The sequence below is a fragment of the Mycteria americana genome, chromosome 1 (assembly GCF_035582795.1).
Source record: "Mycteria americana isolate JAX WOST 10 ecotype Jacksonville Zoo and Gardens chromosome 1, USCA_MyAme_1.0, whole genome shotgun sequence".
NCBI classification, from domain to species: domain Eukaryota; kingdom Metazoa; phylum Chordata; class Aves; order Ciconiiformes; family Ciconiidae; genus Mycteria; species Mycteria americana.
In genome coordinates, this window is record NC_134365.1 from 126592219 (window position 1) to 126610238 (window position 18020).

The 18020-nt window shown below is 41.7% G+C and overlaps 1 protein-coding gene across 3 annotated transcripts in view; it reads left to right on the forward strand.

Moving 5' to 3' along the window:
* The first annotated feature begins 1853 nt into the window (after window positions 1-1853).
* CASK (calcium/calmodulin dependent serine protein kinase) overlaps window positions 1854-18020 on the forward strand; it is a 226215-nt gene continuing 210048 nt past the window's right edge. For all 3 annotated transcript variants that reach the window (XM_075520149.1, XM_075520153.1, XM_075520155.1), the window contains exon 1: window positions 1854-2346. In XM_075520149.1, the coding sequence (XP_075376264.1) occupies window positions 2288-2346 (59 nt within the window). In that variant the 5' untranslated portion in view covers window positions 1854-2287. The remainder of the gene's footprint in view (window positions 2347-18020) is intronic.

Consider the following 18020-nt stretch of genomic DNA (forward strand, 5'->3'; position numbering starts at 1 on the left):
GCCTGATGGCCTCACAAAAGGAAAAAATGGTTGCCCACATTTAGCTGTGTGAAATTCAGGGAACAATCTAAATATATTGGCTTTTTGTCTGCATTCCAAATAGCAGGTGGTGTTTAAATGTTTTTTAAAGGTTTGTAGGACATAGAGCACAGCCTCACGGGAATGCCTCTCACCTTATATGCTGCCATTGTGCAGGAGACAGATGTAATTATTTTCACGGCTTTTCCTGATTTATTTTTTTTTCCTTTGAATTCATCTGGAGACAGGAGCAACGTGTTCTTGGTGAAGTGTCATCAGCTCTGCATTTTAGAGCTAACCTTTAAACCATTGCATCAGATAATTTTGCTTTGACAGGTTTTTTTCCTGTGTGTGGGGAACAACTGTATAATTTACCTTTGTTAACAACTTTTAAGAAGTTGCATGTGTGTTGAAGCACTTTGGCAAAAATAAATATTTTGTAAACTGCAACAGTTCCTGACTAATTCCTTCAAAAGAGCTTTGCTTTCTTCTGCAAACCATCTAATTCAAAACTCGGAAAAGCACACGCGTGCAACTTACATCTATCTTTCGTATATAGTTTTCTGTGTAACATGTTAAAAATCATGGAACAGAGTGTATCAGGTAAGTACTTAGTGTTTTAAAATTCACCAGGTGTCTCAGACATTGTTTTTAAGTAGCTATTAAGAGAAACGACAGCCACTAGTTGCTTGCCCAACTGGAAGAGTGTATCTAAGAGCCTTCCTAAAAGGTTCTTTTAATTCACTACTTTTAGGGCTAGTAAGAAGGTGACCGTTTTCCTAGTAACACAGAGGGCTCAAATTGTGCTCCAGAAAATACTTACAGCCTTTTGAAAACAAAAAAACCCGCACTTTAACCGCGCCTGGACAAAGCTCTACAAGCCCAGTTTTGCAGAGAGGTTCTTTATTACCAGAGCCGAGTTCGTGGAAGCCAGAAGGGACGCCTGCCCCCACAGACCACGCGTGTGCGCGCAGCTGAAGCGCCAGACGCTCCACCTAAGCGGCGGCCTTCGCCACCCACCGAGAGGGCGGCAGCCGCCTCTCTCCCCTGCCCGCACCTGCCCCCAGCGGCCCCCAGCTACAGGGCCGCGCTGCCCCGCAGCCCCAGCGCGGCGGGGCCGCCGGTCCTCCGGCCACCGGCCCCGCGCCAGCCGCTGGCGCTCCGTGAGCCGACGGCGGGGAGCGGGCGGCCGGGGAGATAAGGGGGGGCCGCACCTGAGCCCCGCCCGGCCCCGCTCGCCGCCGCTCCCCCGACCCCGGCGCGGCCGCGCCCTCACGCACCACGGCCGCCCCGCCGAGCCCCCTCCCCGCGCCATGACGTCATCCCAGCCCGCGCCTGCGCACACCGGCCCGACCGACCCTCCCCGACCCCCCAAACGGATGGTGGGCGTGGCCCCGCGCGCGATTCTGGCGGGGCGGGGGGTGGGGAGAAAAGCAGCGGAAGCGAACGCAGCCCCCCGCGTGCGTGCGTGCCGCGCCTGCTCGGCCTGCCGGCGCGCGCGCGCGCGCGGGGGGGCGGGCGCCGGGGCGCGCGTGCCGTGACGGCTTTGCGTGACGGCGGCTGGGCGCGCGCGCCCGCCCTCCAGCAAAGCAAGCGCCTATCGCGGCCGCTGCCGCTACGGCTGCTTCTCCTCCTCCTCGCGCCTGGGAGCGTAATCAACGGCCGCGCCTGCAACTGCCCGCCCCTCCCCCCTCCCACTATTATCCTCCCTCCCGGCGCGCGCCCGCCCCCCCCCGCCCGCCCGGCCGGGAGCGCGCGGCCGCCCGCCCGCTCGGCGAGGGAGCGAGACGGCGCTGCCGCCTGCCGCCGGCCCCTCTGCCCGCCGCGCCGCGCCGATCCCCTCCATGGACCTCGCGCCGCCCCGCTAGCCCGAGCCGCCGGCCCGCCCGCCGCCGCTGGGGAGTAGCCGGCTGAGAGGGGGAGGGAGGGGGCGGGAGGGGGGTGGGGGGCGGAGGAAGGTGGGGTCGCGGAGTGTGTGACACGCGCGGGGAGCGGCGGCGGCGGCTGCGGCCCGCGGGAGGAGGAGCGGGGAGTCCCGGCGCGGCCGCGGGAGCCCCCGGGCGGGCGGCGGCGGCGGCGGGAGCTGCCGTAGCGGTTGGGATTTACCGTGGTGGTGGCGGCGGGCGCTGACCGGCAGGGGAGCGCGCCGCGCGGCGGGGACCGTGCCCGCGGCCCCCCCTCCCCCCTCCCTCGCCCCCCCTTCCTCCCTCCCTCCCGCCCCCCCTCCCCGGGGCCGCCGCCTCTCGGGCTGATCCCCCCCGCCCGGACCATGGCCGACGACGACGTGCTGTTCGAGGACGTGTACGAGCTCTGCGAGGTGATCGGCAAGTGAGTCCCGCGGGGAGCGGGAGGCGGGCAGGGCAGGGCAGGGCAGGGCAGGGCGGGCGTGTGCGCCACCGGGCAGAGCGGGGGAGGGGGCGGCGGAGCCCCCGTGCCCGGCCCCTCCCGCCGGGCGCGGGGGGAGAGGGATGCTCTGCTCGGCACCCACCTGAGTCGCCGCCGCCAGCGGGTCGGCGCCAGCGGTGCGGGCTCCGGGTCCCCCCTGGGCTGGTGGCGGTGACACGGCGAGTGCCTCCGCCGCGCTGCCCACCTTCGTGCTTACACGGGCGGCGGAAGGGGGAGAAGTGACCCGATGTTTCCTCGGCCACCATGATTAACCACCTCACCATCACTCAGGCTGGCTGCAGCAAGCGGCAACCGCTTCCCACCCCTTTTCTTCTCCTCCCCCCTATACCCCATTCCTGGCACACCCATCGAGGATTGCCTATTGGGGAAGGCAAAGGGAAGATATCTCTCTCTAGACCCACCTATTCACCGGGTGTCTGCGTATGCGTGCGCCAGGTGTTGGTTTTTCCTCTTCTTTGCTGCATAATAACCAGCTCGTTAGTGGCAGTGATAGTGGCGCCCGGGTAGCGCTCGGTTTTCGTCCAGATCTTTCCCTCCACTCTCATTCGCGTGGAAAGAGAGATGTGTAAGGCAGTAGGGGTGCTTGGCCTTTTGAGTCTTATTATGCAACTGCTATTAAACCGATGTTCGAGGCTTGTATCAAACCTAGGACTTGAGGTAGTTGCTAGCGTTCCCCAGCTGCCTGCTTCGGGTAACCACTGTTGCAGGGTGGATGAGAATGACAGTTCGAGTCCCAGTCTGGGTAATCGCACCAAGAAAATGCACAGAATCCCCCAAATCAGATGGTGATAAAGAATTAAAGCTGAACTCCGTTCCTCCCCGCCCCCCCCCCATTCTTGTGACTGCCCTGTTTCGAAATCCATTTTTTATTTATTCGTCATCTTTCACATATTTTCTCTAGTTGTGTCTGTGTTGCAAAATGGACCTGAAAGATGTAGCAATATTGTGACTTCCTAAATTTTCTGTATGTTTCTCATTCCAAAGCTGAGATTGCTGTGGAAGCCTTAGTAGTGACACTCTTCAGTGTGTTTGCAGTTTTTTCTTCCTGACAATGAATTTTATAGGAATAATTGTTCACCGTGTTTTGATTACGAACAAAGAATTTTTTCTGCATGTATTCTCTTGTCCGGTCTCCACCACTATGCTTTTCAGTTTATATCAAGTGCTGTCTACTTTCAAAGCTAGGGCTAAAAATATTCTAGAATTAATCTTTCCTCAGGATTACACTAAAATGCTAGTCTTGGACTTAGCAGGTGACTTTCTTGTCAGCAGAAGTTTCAGCACTCAGTTCTGTCATTTCACAAAGTATTACTACCTTTCTCTTAACACAAACAACTTTAAAAAATATTAAGCTTAAAAGGTGTCGTTTGTGGTCATAAATGGTAAGCGATTACTTTACTTAATGCTGGTTGTTGGTGATGACCTTCTGTAGCTGAGAAACAAAACTCTGTTATTAAACATGTTTTGAAGACACTTTTTGGCACACTCCTTTCACAAGTGGTTTTATGCTAACCATTGCAGTTCACACACTATTTTATTCATACCTGATTACCGTTAGAAAGAAGGTGCAGTGATTATGCATGACCGCACACCCTTTTAGAGAATGGATGATTCACAGGGGTCCAGATATTTGCACATCTCAAATGACTTTTTGTTTTGTGATCAGAGAATTTCGAAGAGAGCTCAAAAACTATGGATTAGGTATTAGCTACAGAAGTTCCACATGAGATTTAGGTAGCATAGATAGTGTTGTGATGTAACTAGATCTAACAGATAAATATTGAATCACAGTAGCGTAATGATGCCAAAAGCACTGTAGCAAAAACAGGGTGGATCACTGAAAATAGCAGCAGTGATGGTGTGAAGGGTTGATAGCTCATTTTGATTGCTCAGGCTTTTCCACACAGATGTCGTGTCAGTCCTCTAAAAAACATTTAAAATAAATACACAATTTCATGTACAGTTGTACAAGTAGTATTCCTATTTCTCTGCAATACTACGCAGGTGACTTCCAGGGAACCAGGGATGCAGCATCTTTATTTAGCTTACAGATTTTGGATACCACCTTGTTTGTCTTTAAGCAACTTGAGGAAAGCTGCTGTAAATCTGCTTTGAATTGCTACGTATGCATCTTGCTAAACATCTTTCAGTGAAACATCCACTAAATGTCTGCACGTTCCTGTGATTTATTATTGATTGATACAGTAATTTAGTTCTTGCAAATAGCACATCTGGCCCCGATTTGCATTTCAGACACATGAAATATTAAAACATGTAATTTTTCTTTCCTAAATAGGTAGTTACCACTGTCATTTAAGGTAGTAAAATGTATTTTCTCAAAGGGTGTGGGAAAGAGATTTTTGCCTGTAAAATGTCTGAATATTTAGTCTAAGGGAAGTCCCAAAGTTCCCATACAATTTACTAGAGAAATAAGGAGAGAGTTTCTTAGCTGACAGTATGCGGTCCAATTTGTTGAGGTGTATTCTGATCGTCAGGATAAACTTTAAACACTTTTAAATACAATAAACTGATAATACTTTGTGTAAACGTAGTGATAATAGCTTTTGGTGTGCTGGAGTGTGGAACAGTTACAATGCAGTAGCGTATGAATGAATTGATTGGAATGACAGTGACAAACTGTTTATTATGTGGCATTTAATGTGTTTAAGTTCTGCAAGCATGCATTTTTCATTTTGAATGGGTGCAGGATAAAAGAAAGGCCAGGAGGGATAGAGAGAAATTCTAGTTCATGTTTCCTTTAGAAAAAAAATTAAGGGAAATCTTCATTTGCATGTATTTCCACTATACCTTTCCCTCGCTGAAAGCTATATAGAGGTAAAAATTGCAGTAATAATACCAATTTCTTGTTGAGCTTTTTAAAGTGGCATTTATGACACTAACATTAGTCACGTAGTTTTACTTTACCAGATGTGTTATGTTCTGGGTTACTGTCTTGTCTTCAGACTTGGCTGACACAAACACACTTCAAGCAAGAAGTAAATTGGGGATTTCTATATTAGTCTTCAAAAATGTGTTAACATATCTTGGGATAACTGGCAGTGATGAAAACCCCAGTGTGCCTTTTTTTTTCCAAACTTGCTTCCAGGTAACTTCGAAGAGAGTCTCCCTGTATATTGCATTTGATTGACAGTTCACAGATAATAGTGCTAAGTGTACTTCTTTATTTTTTTATTAAAATTTTCATTCAGAATGCGTTGAGTAGTTTATAAAACCTAGTCGGTGTAAAGTTGAAACGTCTTGGGTATTCATCTGAAGTGAAAACTGTTCTGAGTTTATCACAGGAGCTCCACATACACATAGCAGTAGTTTTCTTTATGTCAAAGAGAGAATGGCTGTCTTTAGTTGGTATTGAATCTAGAAGACTGAAGCATGGCTTTTTTGATAGGTAGAATCCTTGTTCTGCAAGGACTTTATTTTACATTATCTGTTTTTGACTTTCTGTACCTCTTAAGATTCATGTCAGTTTATGTTGGCATTAGAGGAGTACCATAAAGATTGTCTGATCTTTCTAACAGTGGGATTGCAGGTTGTTTAAAAATTTCTCCAAATTTTAAAGCTGTAAATACTATGTGATAAAGTTGATAAAAGTTTATTTGTGTTAAAAAGGGTATTGGTCACAATTGAAATCATTGGTCTTCATATTAATAGTCACTTGAACTGTACATTTTTGTAATTTTGTCTTCCACTTGTGTACCATAGGTATGTACAATCATTGTGCATAGTAGTAGTGCAGTCATTGGTATTTTAGTACCAAAGTATAATGTGATGATTGGTGCTAATATTATCGTAACTTTCAGGATGTGCTCTGCAGTATGACTGGGTTCAGTCTAGTCCTTTTCTGCACTGCACACTGAGGATTTTTATTTTCATCCCTCCTTCCCCTGTGATGGGATGATTCTCTCTGCTTGGGCTCTTCCATCTAGCAAAGAGGAGTTAAAGTGCCTAGAGCCTGCAGGTGTTCCTTCTGCAGCCTACCACCACTGCTGGAACACTGCAAGGATGCAAGGTCTTGGGGTGGGAAGTGGGTCAGGGGATTTTATTGCATTGAGGGATGAAGGCTTGTATCCCATTGAAGTCAGACAAGAGCATGGTGGTTGCAGTTCCATCCTAAGCTGTTACCTTGAGATGGAGAGACGCTTTGGATTTATGCCTCAGTCTGGGAGTGTTTAGAAAAAGGAGGAGAGCTCATGGATTCCTTTCCCAAGAAATATTTTAATAATTTTAAGTATTGGGATAACAAAACTATCTAGAAGTATTTTGATGGTTTCAGTGATACTGTTTTTCATTATTGCCTCCATTTTCTTTGCACAGAAGTGAGAATACTGTTGACTCTCAAATGTACTTTTTCTCCAGTACACCTTTGAAATTTTGTGTCTCCTGTAAAACTGATGGGTATAATTTTGACAAACCAAATGAAGATGTGAAACCACTGTATTATGTACTCACTCTTTGGAAAGGAGGGAGAGGGAAGGGAACTTCTCTGGGATATGGAAAGTGATTTGTCTAGTTTAGCTTTTGGTTTCTTAGTACTGTTTGAAATACTAGTGTACTAATGAAACATTCTCAGCCGTTTTCTGTGTTACAATGTTTAAGGTGAACATGAGGTCATAATGTGCATTGCTTCAGGAAAATAACAGTAGATTATCTGAAGTGTATAGCTGCTAGAATATCTCCTTAGCTAAGTTATTCTGCTATGGATTTTAACTGTAATAGTGACCTGTTTCTGCTTAAGAGGTTCTATCTACTTAAGAGGTTCAACTGTAGCTGAACACAGAATTAATATACCTAGTTGCAGAGTACAACATTTTAATCAGTACTCTCTGTTTGTGTGGCTTTTTCTGGCATTGTTTTGATAAGCAGCTGCATTCTTGCATACATCCTTAAGATGTGAACAAGACGGCTGTAATGATTGGGAAGTAGAGGCTTGCTCAAGAGGGGAGTTTGAAGGAACTTCATCTAGGAAAATGCAAACCGAGAAAGATTGTGCGAAGTCTTTGCAAATATGTTTTTGTGCTTAAACACCCAAGAGAAAGAAGCCCTTGAAGATAGGAGCAGATGAGCAAATGTGTGCAGACTAGACCTGAGTAATTTGAGGCTGAAAATTAGAAGATTTTAGACCAATTTACTACTGAGATTCTGGAGCAGCTGTCTGTAAGAAGTTATGGGACAAAAAAAAGCTACCTTGTCTTGTAGATTTGCTAACTTAACAGTTTGATCATTTTAACATAATAGTATGAAACTTTGTTGCCTTCAAGAATGGGGGCCAGGCTTTAGGACCCAAGTGATCCCTGATAATCATTTCAATTCAAACACAATGCTTGAGATTAAGTGCTTCAGGATAAAGAAATACTAGGGAAAAAAAAGACCCGTATTTTATGTCAACAGCCACTCACCTACTTAGCCCTGTGTCTGATACACCGGCCTTTTTATAATCTCTTATACAGATGTCATGACAATGCAAGGTAATCGAGCAGTATTAACCCTAATATGATGTTTCCGAAGATCACTGTTCAGAAACCTGTAGTCATATTAAATGTGCCATCTAAAGAATAGTGACTTCAGAATTGAAAGTGGTGATGTGTTAGAAATAGGTATTTTATGCCAAATTATGGGGTTAATAAAAAAACCCCTCTTACAAATTCTTCTTTTTCCAGGAGTACTTTTTTTTTAATATAGAGTGTGAAAATGTATATACAGGATATATTACATGCATGGCCAGAATTATCATCCCTAGTCATTTAAAAAGTTAGACTGATCTCTTAAGAGAGTGTACAAATCGGGTAATAGGCCCACCGAAAGAACCCCAAGAAACCCTTTTCTTTTTCTTTGAATATATCAGATAAGCGTGTAAGAGGATACCTGGGTAAGGCATCCAAAGCATGGGAAGAGAGAGCCTTCACTTCAACATAGCTGTAAACTGAACTGTATTTTACAGCGTGGAGTTAGTAACTTCTTTTAATGAACTTCTGCTGTATTCAGAGTGAGTTACAATGTTTCATGGGAGATGTCTATTGGTAAAAGGAATGCCTCCCTTGTCAGAAACAGAAATGCGCAGCAAGCTTTGGCGTTTAAGTTACAATAGCGTTACTAGTGTTTAAGCCCTGTTCTTACCAGAATCTTTGTTTTTCTGAAATGAAAACAGATAGATAAGGTTTGGAATAATTTTTGGAACTTGACCATAAAATACCCTTGCATGAGAATACGGGTTTAATTTTTCACTTTGGTTTGTATGAGAAGCAAAGGCGTCTTTTCAGAGAAACGACTAGAAAACCGTTACAGGATAAATTTAGGGCTAAAATGACCAAGGACTATTTCCTAATGTATTCTCAAGTGACAGAAGTGACCCTCCCTTGGTTAACAAGTGCCTTGCTCTTTTATTTTCATAGCTTTTTGCTGGAATAGGGTAAGAAGGGGTATCCAGAATGTTACTGCATACCTTCTGTCTTTTGTTGCAATATTCAAGGTACAGGGGGGCTGTACTTTCCTTCCAGGCTTAGGATTTGTCAGAATTTTTGTATTGTCAATATTTTGCCAATTTCTATATTGACTTAGCTTTTTCAGAAACCAATAGTTAAAACATGTCTTCACCATGTGAAGACACTTATAATTGATGCATAGTTCTTATACACTTACAAAGTTCATTGTGTGCCCCTCAAGTTCTGTGTATTTTCCTTCCACCAGAGGTTTCTAAATAGCATTTGGTTAAATAGATTTTCAGTTGTCTCCTTCACCTGTTTCTTTGGCTACGCAATGGTACGTGTAACTGCTTGCAGGTACTCAGATTTAATTTTTGACTAACATATCCATTTTCTTTTCTGGATAGTGTGGATATAAGTAGTTACTCCTAGCATTTAATATTGAGTAAGTTTCCTAGGATATGTGAATTAAGAAAGCTGTAAAGAGCTTGCTTCCGGGCAAAATTTTTAGAAGTAAAAGCTGGGGTATAAGTCCTGTATGGGCATCTAAACTGGTATAAAATGTGCTCTGTTTCACTTCAGTTGTTTAGGAAGCGCTTTCAGCTAAGTTGAAAAACTAGTTTTATCTCATCAAAGTGTCAGTTCTGCTGTAGTTGAGATTGAGAAACCCTTACAATTTTAAAGTGCCTTTTCTAGGATTCTTGGATCTAACACATGATTCTTAGGTAACTTGTGACTTTAAACTCATTGTTACCAGGGTTTGGAAGGTAGTTCACATTTGGAAATTTTTGATCCAAAGAGCTCTAGGGGTAAGGAAAAAAGTCTTAGCTGTAGTGAGGCTGAGGCTTCTCAGGAGCAGAGGCCTTTAAGATATTCATAACTTTACAAAATCTGTCTCTAGATGTCTTCTTACGTGAGTACATAAAGTATCTATTTTTCTTTTGTGCTTTTCAGGATTCATTATGGACTTTCCCAGTATTACAGCTGTTGTCTTTTTAAAAAAAAGCCTTTACAAATGTGGTGCCGGGTTCATCGTTTTTTGTCACCCTGAAACTTCTCCTCAGACTCCTGCCTTTGTGATTGGAGTACTGTATTGCTCTTTCCAGAGGGAAAAAAAAACCCACAACAAAATCCACAAAACAAAAGAAAAATGACCTTAGTATTTCTCCTAAAGAGAAGTTTAATTCGTCCTGGCGAGATCTTCAGACAAGTTCCTCTATCTTCTTTATTCTCCCAATTTTGTTTTGAGGAGAGGGTCTATGAGTAAAACCTTTGGCTACATTCCTGATGTTCTAGCTTAGAGAAGCCAGCCAAAAGGGTCTCCTATTACTTTACGTCCGCTGTGCTCCAGGGAAATCCTGCAGCTGTTGCTGCAAATGGAGTTGTCAGCTGCCCACTTTTCTCCTTTTGTTTGGCTCCAGATGTTGTTCCTGATACTGAACAGAGGGGAACAGTTCTGAACAATGGGAAAGCACTAATTTACACTGCATTATAGGGATCTATACACCTGTAAATGGAGGGGACAGTGAAGAAGCAAGTGAGGTAATCTTATGTCCCTTCTCCAAACCACCCCCCTCTCTGCCTCTTACTGGTTAGGAAAAGATGATGTAGAAGGTGAGGGTGAGGGTAGCCTGGGAAGATTACAAAAAATTTAGGGAATGATGTATTTCAGCAATAGGATCTTTCCTGCATCAATAGTGATCTGACCTAGTAACTTTTCCTGGAACAGAGCAGATCTTTGTGGAGCTCTTTAGGTTTGCCAGGGTTGAACCTGAGTCCAGCAGGACCTGATAGATTGGGCTCAGTTGGGTTTAGAGAAAACATTTGTCTGGTCAGCGCTGGTCTAGCTGTACAGAGCAGCTAACCAGGGTGGGAATTGAGGTGAAATCCTGCATCTCCGTAATCCTGCAGCCTCTTTAAGTGTATCATGAATCCTGAAGGAGAGCTGTATGAAGTTGTAGCTAGTCTGTAGATTCTGTAAACATGGCGGTAGTAGCCTTTCTCCTCTTTTTGCCGCTGTGTGAGGTACTGTGGGAGTATATGAGTGCAATTTTGTGATGTGAGCTGAATTAAGTTTGCTGCTGCTGGAAGAGGGAGGTCTTGCTCTCTTTATGTGCTTCCATGTCCTGTGTGATCCACCCTTCCTCTGTGCCAACTTTAGCATTCATCTGATCTATATAAGCCAGGTGCACTACAAAAATATTCACTTGTTGGATGAGTTGTTCTTCTGCTGTTTTCACTCACTTGACTAGACCTACAATGCAGTTAGGGCTCAAGTTAGAAGACTTAGGGATGGAGAGAGGTAAGGTGTGCAGGACCCCTCCTGTCTCCCCACCTTTGACAACAATGAGCTAGTAAGTTCGCTATGTCATAAAATGGTTTGTTGTTGTTTTTTAAAGCATGTTTGGCTTTTTTGCATAATAAGCAGGAAGATAGCCTCCAAACTCTTTCCTGCAATAATCCAGAAAATGGTAAGGAAAGGGAAGGAAAAAAAGGAAGGAGAATTTTTTTTTTTTAAGGAAAAAAATAAGTTGCAAATTAACAAACAATTATTAACACACGCAAAAAAAAATATCACACTTACTTGCTTTTATGTTCTTAATTTGCTTCTTGCTTCTTTCTATACACATAGACATTCCCCATAATTAAAGCCAAGCACTAACTTTGTCAGGACCTCACCTCATTCAGGATTTAAACTGGTTACACGATAGAGTCAAATTGAAGTTAGGAAGGCAACTGTAAATCTAGGGTTTTTATTTTTTGAATATTTGAATTAACTCTTTGAAGCATATTAGCTTACGACATAGATGCTCTTCAGATGTGCATGTATTTTGTTGGGTCCTTCAGGACTTAAATATTAGCGGTTGGATGTACTCTGAACTGCAAGCATGCTTAATGTTTGTGAGTGCTTCTGATTTTTATAGAAACCAAATCTAAGTCTGTTACTTCTGGTTCTGATGTGATTATGTGCAAAAGTACCGATAGCATATTTAGGAAAATTCAAGAAATTCAAACCCAAAATTTTCCTTAGCTGCCTTTTTTTTCAGGTTTTGTTTTGCTCTAAACCTAAATTTAAAATGTATTGCATTGATCAAGAACTTGTTTCAATTAAAACATTTGCCTTTTTTTTTTAAAGTTCTGTGTTCATATATCTAGATCAAGTTTAGATTGAAAAGTACCAACTTCTGCTTACAGAAAACACTGTTTTCCTTTCTACAGCCCCCAAACTAGAGGTAATCTCTTCCTTAGTGTGCTCCTGCAAGTGTCTTAATTCCAGAGCATCAGCAGTACAGAGATGAAAGCAACAAAAGGGGCTTTCAAAACTGAAGGTCAGACAGAACTGTTTTGCTCAGTTACAGCTATTAGATTAAGGTTTTGGGGGGGTTTTGTTTTTGTTGTTTTTTTGGATTTGGGGTTTTTTTTGTTGGTTTTTTTTTTTTTTTTACTTTTTCCTCTGTGGAAAAAATGGTTACCTGTTGGCTGGGTTTCTCGGATGTTCAGCCCTTAAGGTTCAATTAGCTTTAAAAGCATAAAGTAAACAGAGTGCTTAAAATATCAGGAGCTCTTTCTCTAATCTTAGATCTCAAGTGTGTCAATTTTTTTTTATCAGCTGCAGGCACTTCCAATTGGAAAGTATTCAATACTTCATAGCTGCCATTGAGACAGGATACTTTCTCAACTCTTGCAGATGCATCTTCTTTCTTGGATTCTTAGTTTCTTAGTTGTTTGAAGTTTTCAAAAGTTGGAATTGTCTGTTTGCTCTGCTGGTTAGGGATGATTTCAAATATATTGCTGGCTGTAGAGTTGGTTTCCTTGTGTTGTGTGTATGAAATACAGTTCTCTCAGAACGGGAACGGGGAATCAGATTTCTTCTTTTTTACTTAGTGAATATGATCATCATGGATGCTTCTTTTCCCTTCTTAGTGATCTGCTGAATATTAAATCATTCCATAAAACATCAGCTGGGAGTGTTGAGAATACCTTTGTTTCCCATATCTTCTAGCCTGGTGAGTGCTTTTTCACGTGCTGTGTGTTAGGGAAGGACTTGAATATGTGCCTCCCAATTTCAGAGTGAATGTTCCAAGCAGCGATGAGTGAGTAGCAGCTGCCGCTGCACTGGGCATGGACCGGCAGGTTGGGTCTGAGAAGTACCCAATTAGTAGCTAGGCAAAATACATGGCAGAACTGTTGATTTGGGTATTCTTAGTTGTGAGATACTGAGCTATTCGTTGCTGTTGGACAATGCTTTTCAATATGCTAGGATCCTTTTGTTTTAGATTTAAACAGAAAACTCAGAAGTGTGGAAGTTTAGCGTATTCTCAGGGATGCAGTCTAGCAGAAAGGTGAGATCACTTTGTGAAACTTTTGTGATTCTTTCCCTGAATATTTTTCATTTTTCGGAATAGGGCTTAGTTTCCTATGTTGCTAATGTATTTTTTAAAAATATAAAGTGTTGCAGAAAGCTAAGAGATGAAAATTCCTTTCCTGAAACTGAGCCTACACCCAACTTTTCAGTATTTGTTACAGTTGTAAAGCCAAGGAAAAGCATGAGAATAATGCCTTCCTGAAATGTGGTTTCAGAAACATGGCTGGAACATTCAGAAATCAGTGGTGACTTCTGAGAATATGGATACATGGTAGATTTAAACATGCATATTTTGTTGAAAGCTGTTTTAAAATGCTTTTTCTGATATGTGCTAAAAATTGATCTGTGAAGTCATTGCATTTAAAAATAAAGCCTTACTGTGGTTTATATCTGTTCTTTCCAATGGGGTTTCAATTTTTTGTCACTGTTTAAAAAAGGAAAAAAAACCCCAACTTGAAATGTTTATTGTTTGAACACAACTGTAAGAATTATTCAGAACTTTTATTTAACTTTTTCGCTTACTCTCAATTGATAGCTTGAGACTTTGCTGCCATCTCTAGTTTCTTGGTGAAATTTATCTTGAGCTGCTATTTGGTCATACATTTTCATCTGTACTCTTAAAAAGACAAATTTGGGCCGAATTTCATGACTGACTGCTGTTGGAAGAGTTTGTTTTGTAAAGCCTGTATCAGTGAAGAAGATAGCTGTGTCCTGTGTTTATTTCCTTTAGAAAACATTAGGGATTTTCTCTAAAGAGAAATATCTTGTATTCTTCTTGTCTCATCTTCAGATACAGCTGTAGTTAATAAGCAAACTTTTAGCACTTTTTGCTCCCATTTTGACTGTTAAAAATTTGCAAGTCACACTCCTGTTACTGTTCTTACTATGATACAATACCTGAAGTTTCTAATCTTAGTTTATTTTCTGTAATTTTAAGAGATATTTCAGAAATATTATAGTTTGGTTTTAGAGATTAATATACTGTCTTATACCACTTTTATGCATAGTTATATCTTTTGTAAAAAGTAGTTTTCTTCATCTTCCTTCCTACACCTTTGAGTGCTCTCAGAATATCTTGAAGAAAAGATTATAATGAATCTGACTCTGCCTTCATTGTTGGCTGGTTAACAAATATAGAACAGGTTTGGGTTTGGTTTTTTTTTCTGCTAGTCTCTTTAGTACCAACATTTTACTTCCAATTTGAGTGTCAATATATCTTAATGTTATTTAAGGGTTTCTCTGCCAGTTTTCATTCTTTCAGCATTTCTTTTATAATATAAAGCCCCTCGGTAGCTCTGCCAAAGCTTCTTTCTGGCTTTTTTTCCCCGCTTTGCCTTCCATTTCTTTTTGGTATCAGTACTTGTATACGTTGTTTCACAGTGCATGTGCTGGCATACACTGAGATCTCCTTCAGTTTTCTTCAGACTCACTGGCCTCCCAGCAGACTGTAGGATGTCTGTCAATCAGAATTGTGCTCCCATGGCAACTGGCTTGCTGCAGAATTGAACTACAATTTCAGTTCCTCATAGTTACAAGAACCAGTACCTTTGAAAAAGTGTCATTGTTATAGTTTTGTCTTTGAATCTGCAGCCAACTGCAGACCATAGTGTTGCAACCTGGGTTGTTTTCCTTAAAGGGAGTGGTACACAGTAACCTGTTCTGTTACTGTCTCCTGAAAGTCCTGGTGACAGTTCAGGTATTTAATATGTGATGCCTTCCCCCCACCCCCCCCTCCATAATATTTGTAAAAGCTGTAGGGGAAAGAGCTTTTCTTTTAGCGGGTTGACTTTGCCTCTGCAGCATGGAAAAAGTAAAGTTTTGTGGCTTCACTGCTTCTGCCTAGATTTCAAGGAAGAAAGGTAGTTCTCTGCACCCTAATTGTGTGCCTGTGAGCATGTGTGGAAGAAGGAAGTTTACCTGATCTTTTTTCACCAGGGCAGGAATAAGATCTTGGCCTTCTTGTTTCAGCAACCATGCTTCCCCACTCAATCAGTTTGGGGGGAAAAGAAGGGTTTTTCAGTACACAAGCATGTTTTATACCTAATAAGTACAAACCTGCTTCAATCTTTCCTGTATACTATAACTAGCAGAAAATATGTTTTATATTTTTCACATTTTTCTACTTTATCTGATCTCTGTGGCTCTGTGGTAGGGGGTGGTCCTCAAAGAATGATTAAAAAATGATTCTTTTTTCCTCCCTGCTACTTTTGTTAAGCTGCTGCTGTTTTACAGGATAACTCTTGAAATCTCAGGAAATGGAAACTTGCATGCCTGCTGCCCATGTTTGAAGTCCTGTTTCTTCCAGAAATATAAGCCTCGAAGGGAAAGGAGAAAGTCGTATCTCCCAAGTCTGAAACTGTAATATGTCTTCTGCAGGAGTGTATGTGTTCTGTGGAAAACGTTATGCCAGTAAGCTTGTTTGAAGGGGTGTAATCCTGCCCTGTTAGTAAATGAGAGATTATATCAACACTGTACTTTTTTTTTTTTTTAAACGTTATCCACATGTAAATGGGCTGGTGGTAAAATTCTTTATTTTTTTCTCTCATTCTCCTTCACCTCTAGTAAATATAAATATGATCTTCCATCCTGTCAGCTTAAAAGCTATTTGAAAATTTGTTTATAAACCTTCAGAAAGTATGCTGTTCTTTAATGACATACAAAAATCTTTTGACCAGCATTCTTTGGAGTAGCTCAAATGTACGGAGGTGTGCTAAGTCCAAATTCATGTTTGACCAAGTGCTAATTAATTGTTTTCTTGTTTGGAGTTAAGACCCTGGGACACATGCAAAACCTCTGTATTCTTGTCTGCTTTAATGGATGTGAGCTGAGTTGTTATGGTCAGTATCTTGCTCAGGAGCAAATTTTTGATCCCAGCATACTTAGTGCATAAAATAGGAAAGAGAAAATGGACAGTATTGATCTAACGTGAAAGTATCCTTTATTTTTTGGTGGGTTGGAGGGGATGGGGGGTTAGTTGTTTCAGATGTTTTCTATATGCTCTTCAGTCCTGTTTCTCAGTAAAGCATGTGTCATCTGTTACCTCCTCTTTTCTAACAGGTAGGTTGGGAAGGGCTGTTGCTCAGTATTAGCAAGCCGGTAATCAACAATGTAAACATGCTGACATGGCTCAGAATGATCCAATATCCAAAACTGTCAGTGTATTTATGAATGTTTGGTGCCATTCAGAGTGGACTGAAAAAATCATGTTCAGCTTCTCAGTATTATGTTGGGGGTATTAGCAATACTTGCTAATAAAAATTGATTAGCATATGCTCTTTCATCAGTTAACATGGTTTCTCAGTTTACGTGCTTGAGAAAATCTGTCTAGTAATAGAAGATGCTAACTGTAGTCAACAGTTGTCATAAAAACAGTTTATTTAAATTATAGTCCATGTTGGTCTACCTAAACAGTTTGTAATGTTTATGTAGTATATGAAAATCTTACAGATTTACATAGGTAATTCTGTAAAATAGGAATTCTTTTCTTGTGAGGATGTTGACAGCAAATAGTAGAAAATGTTCACAATATTAATATTACAGATCAAATTCATCTTCATCTTGTTCAGAAAAGAGTTTCTGTGCAGATGTTCACTTTCAAAGATTTTTACATTTCATAGAAAAATGTATATAATGAAGTTCTAAAAAAATCGGTAAAGCAGTGTTCCTTCAGATGTGCTACCCGCTTCCTTGTCATTTCTGTTCATATTCTTACTGATTTGGGTCCTAAACTAGACTGAAAAAAAAATCAGGATTAAAAAAGTGTCTCTCTCTCCCCCTGCCCCTTTTGTAAGTTTCCCACTGAGTCATTCTCTACAGGGATTTTGGCCAGTTTTCCAACTACAGTTTTCCAATTACTCTTAAGCTTTCACCTTTACCTGGATAGGAACCAGGGAGCACTGGAAAGCAAATTGCTGTATGAACAGCCATGTGTCTTCATGAAAACAGTTAAGCCAGGAAACTAGTTTATCAGAAATAAGATTACATGTCTTTGTTTTTAGAAGGAAAGCACAGATGATACAATTTTTTTTTTTACCTCTACGCAAGTATTTTCTGCTTCTCAGTGGATTACATGTGGTTGTCACGTGACATGCTTTGGAGCTGGAAAACATTAGTATGGGAAGGGGCTTTTGGCGTTGGCTCCCTTTCAGTGATGGTAGTGATGCACGAAATGTGTGATATTTGGAATCTAGTTTGTCACAGAGGAGGTTCATATAGTAAAGATTTATCTATCCCTTGACTGTCACATGTGTAGAAATTATTTTATTAAGAACCAGGCCAGCACCTTCCTTGAATGTTCCAAAAAGCCAAGGAAGTGGAGGAGAAACTAAAAGGACCAGATCATCATTAGCAGTTTTGAATATACATATTTTTAAAAAACTTCTTTTAGTTTGGCATAATTTTCCTCCAGCTTGTATTTGAAGCCACATTCAAACTAAACTCTCAATAATAAAGTAATGGTTTTAAAGCTTTGTTCAGGGCAGATTCTTGCAGAAAGGACAAGACTGTAAATGTGGAGTTTTCTAGCCTTATGAAGGGAGTCCTTTCTCCTTAAGGTAGGAAATGAGCAGTCAATTGGAAATAATCAATTTTGAAAGTGTGCATCAACCACTAAAAAAAAAAATGCTGCTACCCTAGAAATACTGTTGAACTGTTACATCTGTGAACTATGTAAAATGATTTCTAGATATCTTAACAGCACTCTTTTCATGGATTATATGTTCTGGTTTTGGCCATACTAGGTAGCAAGTAGCCATAGTAGAATCTGGTTTTGGCTGTAGCAGTTGGTGTTGAGT